The following is an 8840-nucleotide window of genomic DNA, read 5'->3' as shown; positions in this document are numbered from 1 at the left end:
AATCGTCGTATGGCATTTATTGCCGATAAACAGAATATGCACACTTTCTGAACATTATGTGTGATAAGCCACGCATCAAACCTATACTCTCGATATACATGCTGCTCTTACTTAAAAAAAACTATTGGATTAACAAGATACGTATATTAAAGTGCCATGATATGCTATCATTCTAATTTGAAATAATGACATAAATAGTTACCACTCATCTTTCAATATTTTTCAATGTTGGGATAATCACAAGCATATTTAAATATATACAACAGCTATACTTACTTATCTTTATACTTAAAAGCATCAGGTTTGTCTGTCATACAGACCCCGAAACATATATGTCCAATACGGCCCAATATTTGGCAAAATGAAGAAAGTCTCTTGGCACCTTATTATTATATTTTATAACTATAATTGTTTAACAGCTGTTCTTTTTCTGTAAAATATGTTCACTTCAGAGATTAGATGTTATTCTTGCATCAGGTCTGTGGTAGGTTCACTGCATCAGCGTTGACATTAAAACGACATTTACATATATAAATACATACAGAGGAAATGCTTAGCATTTATCTTTTAAGGAAGAGTGTAGGACTTGCTAAATGCATATATATGTGGACATATGTGCATGGACATTTGGATGAATATAGATATACCTCCTTATAGATAGTGATCGTAGATGATTGTAGAATGTGCATGAAGAAAATGGAATAATTATGTGAGTAATCGGGTTAATACGACGTTTAGCAATATTCAGCCATATTGCGATATTGGTTTCCAACATACAAGACGAACCATGAAATTATGACTTGAATTTGGACCTGGCTTTCTGGTGTGAAACACCCCATAATTTCTTGTAGAAAAAGAGCTAAAAGCAGGAATAAAGATCACGAGATGAAACTGATGTATACATCCGGACATATATTTGCGTAGTATTACTACGTTAATTCATCTGTATATCTGTTTTTCGCTAAAAAGGATATTGTAGGATCGACGCTGACATGCGCATATAACCTATTCACCGGCGCTGTAATATTTAATTCATTTGTCTTTTGACACATATCGATAGGAACATGGAGGGTCTCTCTGAAGATATATAGACATGCATGGAATCTTTTGGATAGTTGTACTTCACGGTTAGACTAACGCTTACTCTCTGAAAATATATCATTTTGGTTAAAACGAGAAACTATATTTAAATTAATAAGGAGCCCTAGTGGGATGGAAATTTCAGCCTGAACCTATTAAACATCTAGGCTTGTTTCATTTGGGGCTATAGCATTGCAGTAAGGCCTGGGCGGAAGGGAAAATAATATGGTTCAGGGACTGTGAGACAAACTACTTCACGGTCTGTATCGCCACGGTGATCTCCAGAGCTACGAAATTTGAGCCATCAGAGACAGCGACTCGACACCTATTTGTACCCATCAGATACAAGTCACTACTTCTCTCTCCAAACGAAAATAAATACGAAAAATGTCGGAAGTTTATATTTGTAATCCTTCTAATTTTCTATTTTGATACATGTTTTAACTTTAAAGTAATTATGTATATCATGTTCAAAAATGTATTATTGGTATCTGTGATGCTGGTACCGTTTTGTCGCCATTGTGTAGCTTTTGTGGAGATGTTATGAATATCAAATACATGTCTTGAAATATCGACTTGTAAAAAAGCTCATCATTGAACCATATGCAGTCTAACCCATTTAATTGACGTGCATGGACATAATATCCATCTACATATACACACTTATTATGGACATAAACAGAATTTCATTGTACCTTATTATTAAAAAAAAAAAGGGACGCGACGTTAAACCCAATTTCACCTCACCTCACCTATTATTAAAAACAAATTACCCGTGAAAATCCGTGTTAGAATAGGACTTCAACAACCCATGCTTATCGGGTGATCAGGCTCGCTGACTTGGTTTCATGCATGTCATCGTGCTCTTGATGATAATAACTGGATTGTCTGGCCCAGACTGGATTATTTACAAACCACCGTCATATAGCTGGTATATTGCTGAGTGCGGCGTTTAGTAACAAACAATCAAACAAAACTATTATTAAACACCTTCCAACAATGAGAAATTAAACTTTTATTTTCTATATATTTTGTTATATTTATAACATAATTTGATTCATAATTTAATCATTGCGTTGCTTTCTTGTCTGTCATTCAATGCACATGTTCAAACCCCTAAACTTTGAATATTTGATATTTCACAAATGGTTACGTTAGTGAGTTGCCTCGATCTCTCGTTACCTACTCACACGAACAGATTAAAATAATTTATTTGTACTATCATATTTCAGCTTATTTAATTCGTAATACGAAATTATTAATTCATTTATCACAGTATAGATCATATAGTATTTATATCTCTATCTGATGTTAAAGCTTTATTGCAGAAATGATGATGAATTAAAAATGCAGAAAGATACACAATTTGCCATTATTTGACTTTTAAACTATACAAAGTATAATATAATGATTAGAATGCCTGTAACGGACATATTTAGATACATATTTTCAACTACGAAATTTTTACTGACAACGGTACTGTCCCTATTGAAGCTATTTATAGCTTGAATAAGAATTTCGAATTGTCGTCCATTGTTCGATGTCAATACATCGATGACAAGTGAGGATATCATATAGTAATGGTTGATGCCGCGCTAAACTATAATAAAAATTATAATCAAGTTGACTTGAATGTACATTACTACAGTAAACATGTACATGATCATGCCCTTCGTTATATTAAATACTAATATATTATTGTGTGATGAATTTAACTGTATCAGTGGTAACATGTGATATTAATATTCCATCAATTTATTTCCTGGTTGGTCTATCCATGTCTACAAAATAAAAATAATAAAATTAAAAAGGAGCACACAATTCTTAAATTCAGGCTAGAGCTATGGAAATCTAGACTTTCCCAATCATTGTAGACTTGAGTTGGTCTCATTTTTTACATTATTCTCTTGGGTCTATGTCACAACTCACACCACACAATAACAACACCAGTTTGTCCCCCGCCGGAGCTCGGGGTTTTGGTTATATCATCTAACATGGCCACCTCTGCTCTTAAGTAAACAAGAAGCTAATCAGCGAGGGGTCCTTTATCATCCCTATTTGACTGCTTATAAAAATCTGATATCTCTCCTACACAGCTGGTTAATAACAAATTTTCTACTGATGAATATTCGAAACAGAGTAAGTGAGTAGGTACTACATATGCATGTAGCATAATGAATACAACTGCAGTATACAGTGTGTCGCGAGCTCTGCGCTGGGCTGGAGCCCACATTTCCTACCCCTCTCCCTTCGGCAAACCTCATGGGGTTGGGTGGGGTGTAACGAGGTCTCAGTCAGGCGCGCACTCGTCAGTTGTCTGATACGGTCAAGAGTAAGATCTTCCGGAAGACCACTGCACTAGAGGTATGTGGATTGTTGATGAGGTACTACGTGTTTGGAACTAGGAGTTGAACACTAAGCACTTAAAGAGAAGAGCTCACAATAAAACGTTATGGACTCGCGGACGGACTTGTGTTTTCATTTCAAGACGTACATGTATCAGGTTCAACTTCTACGACAGATATAACTTGGTTACCGCTTCCTAACTGTAACATTAACTGAACTTTACGCCTTTTATACACATTTGTGATGGGGCGACAATGCGATAACGAGACATATTTTGACCTTGGAAATGTCGCCCTTTTGTAAAATAAAGAAAAAAATTAAAAGATTATTCAAAGAGCAACAATGCGACAAATGGCCAAAATGTCGCGTTGTCGAATTGTCGCGCTTTGGTTAATTTTGACACGTTTTGCTTGAATTTGTAAGGGCGTCAATGCGACAATACCACAACGCGACAATGTCCCTTCCATAGTGATCCGTGCAACGAAAACTGAGTTATGAAATAGAAGTCTAACATGCCAATTAAAAGATAAAGTGTAAAAATGCGCTATTGCAGCTTCTGATTTCAGAGATCTTCAAGAAGGATTATCAATAATGGGATGGGTGATGAGTTCAACTGCATGCCGAGTCTATACGCTGTGATTAACACTAATGCTCTGAGTCAATACATTTTGTCAAATGTATGACATGTATTACCAGTAGGAACATATTGTTTATACTCGTCCATGTTTTTGACGGACAATATAATGTACATGCTCGGTAATAGTGATGACGGGCATAATTGTGTGTTTCCGTGCTTGTGTTTGAGTTGTGTGGCATGATGCGCTCACCTTTTCGCGAACACCCGTTGGATAGCCTGAACCACTTTTATCGCACATTTGTCTGATACACCGTGATATAACTGAAGTACTGTTCAAAGTGGTGTTTAATGCGATCACCGTAGTGTGTTACTGCAACTGTCTAAATTTTGTGTAGTGATGTTATGAAATATGCGAAAGAAAGCATATTGAATTATCCAGTTGATTTGATTAGAATATACTTGCGTCAGTGTATTTTATTAACGTCCCAAACCGTAATGTTAACACATATAATAACAGATATACATGCATGGTGCCTTGACTTACCACTAGCTTTAATAGGCCATCCCGGAATAAAATAGTTCATCTGTTTTAGTTTGTTTACAAGAAATGTATTTCAAACAATATCCTCATGAGATGAGAAGGTCTGTTAAAGAATGGCCTCAGTAAGTCAATCACAATGAGCATCATTGTTGTAGCTGCCAAAGTCATCACATAAATTGGCGACGAGGTAAAACTGGATGTCTTAGCGTTTTTTGTGGATATTTTGTGTGATTAACGTCCGTCGTGTTTCACTCGCTCCATAAACATGGCGTCGTCTACCTCCGGGAAGATCGACGAATTTAATACAGAGACTGACAGCTGGGACATTTATTGTGAGAGGTTAGACTTGTACTTTACGGCTAGAGGTGTTGATGACGAGGATGATGTGATGAAACGGGCTATTCTGCTTAGTGGAATGGGTAAGACAGCCTACACACTTCTCCGGAATTTGTGCGCTCCTACGAAACCTAAGAAAATGAGGTTTGCTGAGATAGTGAAAGTCATGCGCGATCATCAACACCCAACACCGTCAGTGATAGTTGAAAGACTTAAATTTCACAAGAGGGATAGAAAGTCTCAAGAGAGTGTTGCAGCGTATGCTTCCGAGTTGCGCAAATTGGCAAGTACATGTGACTTTGGTACTACTCTTGATGATTCACTTAGAGACAGACTAGTTTGTGGCATTAATAATGATGCAATACAGAGGAGATTATTAGCAGAGAAAGCTCTGGATTACAATAAGGCTTATACACTAGCACAGTCAATGGAATTGGCAGCAAAGAATGTAGAAGATGTTAAAGTTGGTGCTTCAAGTGTTTCAGCAGCTTCAGGGGGTAACATGCACAAGATGTCATCATCTCAACATGCTCCTGTCTACCCGCCATGTGACAGATGTGGTTTACGAAATCACAAATCTCCGGACTGTCATTTTCGTACCTCAAAGTGTTACAATTGTGGTAAAATTGGCCACATTGGGAAGGTATGTCGTCAGTCACAGAATAGTAAAGGTTCTCGTTGTGGACGTGGCTCGTACCGATCTAGAGGTCAAGGTCGAAGTCGGGGTCAGCACAAGCGTTGAGCGACAAATCAGGTCACTTCTGATAACTATGATGATGTTGAAAGTGAAATATATGACATTTACAAGATGGAGACTAGCTCTACACCTTTTGTTGGGAGGAGAGAGAAGGAACCACCAATGTTTATTGATTTAGCACTTAATGGTCAGCCATTAAGCATGGAGCTGGATACAGGTGCCACATTTTCAGTGATTAATGAGGACACTTACAGATCGTTAGGGAAAGATCCACCCAAACTAGGACCTCCTCATACCTTGTTACGTACTTACCCAGGTGAGAAGATACCTCTGCTTGGTTCATGCTCAGTGAAAGTGAACTACGGCAAACAGTCAGCAGAACTGCCAGTGATTGTAATGAAAGGGAGAAGAGCTAATCTCTTTGGTCGCGACTGGCTGCGACATGTTCGTCTAGACTGGGGAACAATCCTCAGAGTAGATTGTGATGATGTGCAAAGTATCCTTAACTCACATTCCGATGTCTTCAAGGAGGAACTTGGTGAGTTGAAAGATACAAAAGTGAAGATTAACATATCTATTCCTTCACAACCACGCTTCTACAAGCACAGGAACATGGCCTATGCCTTGAGGGACAAGGTTGAGAATGGACTTGAACGATTAGAGCAGCAGGGTGTCATAAAACCAGTGCAGTACTCAGAGTGGACAGCACCCATCGTACCAGTGTTGAAGTCGGATCAGTCTTCAGTGCGCATATGTGGAGATTACAAACTAACAGTCAACCAGGTTGCTAAACCAGATTGTTACCCAATACCCAGGATTGAGGACTTATTTGCATCACTCTCAGGTGGTCGCAAGTTTACGAAATTGGACATGAGTAATGCCTACCAGCAGATAGTGTTGGACGATGATTCCAAGAAACTCACCACAATTAACACCCATAAAGGTCTATACGAGTACCAACGATTACCTTTTGGGGTGTCGGCAGCTCCTGCTATCTTCCAGCGGACAATTGAATGTCTTCTCAGCGACTTGCCACATGTGTGCGTCTACCTCGATGATATTCTCGTCACAGGTGTTGATGATGCAGAACACAACAAGAATCTGAATGAAGTCCTTGACAGATTGCAGAAAGCAGGTTTGCGTCTAAACGCTTCAAAGTGTCACGTCAAGAAAGACTCAGTCACTTACCTGGGACACCGGATTGACGCACAGGGACTGCATCCATTAGAGGAGAAGGTAAACGCTATTGTGTCCGCACCAGCTCCTCAGAATGTGACAGAGTTAAAGTCATTCCTTGGGATGGTACAGTACTACCAGAGATTCCTGCCAAATCTCTCCACGACGTTAGTGCCACTACATGGGTTACTACAAAAGGACGCTCCATGGTCATGGACCAAGAAGCATGATACAGTATTTCTAAAGGTGAAATCTCACTTGTCTTCATGTAAGGTCTTGACTCACTACAATCCAGACCTTCCTCTCAACTTAGCAGCTGATGCTTCTCCATATGGAGTTGGTGCCGTCCTGTCACACATCATGCCAGATGGTACTGAGAAGCCTGTGGCGTTTGCGTCACGTTCCTTGTCACCTGCAGAAAAGAACTATTCACAGCTTGATAAAGAAGCACTGGCAATAGTGTTTGGCATAAAGAAATTTCACCAGTATTTGTTCGGACGAAACTTTCAGCTGTTATCAGATCACAAACCCCTCATGGGTCTACTTGATGCAGAGAAAGGCATTCCAGTGATGGCGTCAGCCAGACTCCAGAGATGGGCCTTGATGCTGGCAGCGTATGATTACAGTATTGTGTATAAACCAGGCTCAAAGTTAGCAAACGCAGATTGTTTGAGCAGATTGCCTTTGCAAACCTCTGTGTCTGTGCCGCCTGTTCCAGGAGACACAATAATGCTCCTCGAGAACATGGCAGAATTCCCAGTGAATGTGCGACAAATTCAGTTTTGGACAAGGAAGGATCCCTTGTTAGCTAGAGTGAAGAAGTTAGTGGAATGTGGTTTTCCAGAAAACCTGAAGCCAGATACAGAGCTAAAGCCATATATTCAGAAGAAAACTGAGCTAAGTGTTCAGGATGGTGTGATTCTGTGGGGTAACAGAGTAGTGGTTCCACCTCAGGGTAGGAAACAGTGTGTAGATGTGTTGCATGAAGCTCACCCTGGAATAGCTAGGATGAAAGCTATTGCCAGAGGTCTTGTATGGTGGCCGTGCATTGATTCAGAGCTGGAGAACAAGGTCAGGACTTGTTCCATATGTCAGGAGAGTCGTTCTTCACCCTGCGAAGCAAAGTTACATCCGTGTGACTGGCCGTCTAAACCATGGTCACTTCTGCACATTGATTATGCAGGTCCCTTACAAGGTCAAATGTTCCTCATCATCGTAGACTCTCACTCTAAGTGGATGGATGTTTTCCCTGTCAACAGTGCAACTACGAGTGCCACTCTTGAGTGTCTTCGGAGAACATTTTCCATTCATGGTCTACCTGAGACAATAGTGTCTGATAATGGGACATGTTTCACAAGTGATGAATTTGCTATATTCATCAAGAGAAATGGAATTAAACACATCTGTACATCCCCTTACCATCCAGCGTCCAATGGACTGGCAGAGAGGAGTGTCCATACGTTCAAACAGGGATTTAAGAAGCTCAGCGGCGGTTCCATCAACACCAGGGCGTCAAGATTCCTGTTCAGGTATCGTAACACTCCGCAGACTACGACAGGGCCATCTCCAGCGCAGTTACTATTGGGAAGACGTCCACGTTCCCATCTTGACTTGCTTCACCCTGACATCGGTGTTAAAGTTCAGCATAAACAAGAGAAGCAGGCAAACTACCACAATAGACATACAAAGTCACGGGAGTTCGCTGTCGGTGATCTTGTTTACGTCAGGAACTTTCTTGGTTACCAGGGGAGATAATCCAGTGTACAGGTCCTATCTCCTTCAAAGTCAGCTTGGAAAATAACAAAATTGCGAGGCGACATGTAGATCACCTAATCAAGCGTTATGTGGACCCCGATGCTGTGAAACCAGAATCCCCAGGATTGTTGGAAGAAAGTGAAGTGTCGAAGTCTGTCATCACTTTCTCACCAGAGCTCCCAGAGCCTAGTTCTGTACCAGTATCACCCGCAGACACGCCATTTCCGCGTACCACATTACCTACATGTGACACTAGTCCAGAACTGTCCTCATCTGTTGAGTTGAGAAGATCGACTCGTGTGCGTCGAGCTCCAGATAGACTAAATCTGTAA

General features: G+C 40.1%; 1 protein-coding gene across 1 annotated transcript; it reads left to right on the top strand.

Annotated features, from left to right (window-relative positions):
• The first annotated feature begins 5688 nt into the window (after positions 1–5688).
• LOC124120420 (uncharacterized protein K02A2.6-like) lies at positions 5689–8508 on the top strand. Its single transcript, XM_046483236.2, has one exon. The coding sequence runs from the start codon at positions 5689–5691 to the stop codon at positions 8506–8508; it is 2820 nt and encodes a 939-aa protein (XP_046339192.2).
• Positions 8509–8840: the final 332 nt, after the last annotated feature.

The sequence above is a fragment of the Haliotis rufescens genome, unplaced genomic scaffold, assembly GCF_023055435.1.
Source record: "Haliotis rufescens isolate VD_foot unplaced genomic scaffold, xgHalRufe1.0.p SCAF_18, whole genome shotgun sequence".
NCBI classification, from domain to species: Eukaryota; Metazoa; Mollusca; class Gastropoda; order Lepetellida; family Haliotidae; genus Haliotis; species Haliotis rufescens.
This window is presented reverse-complemented; position numbering and strand designations above follow the sequence as displayed.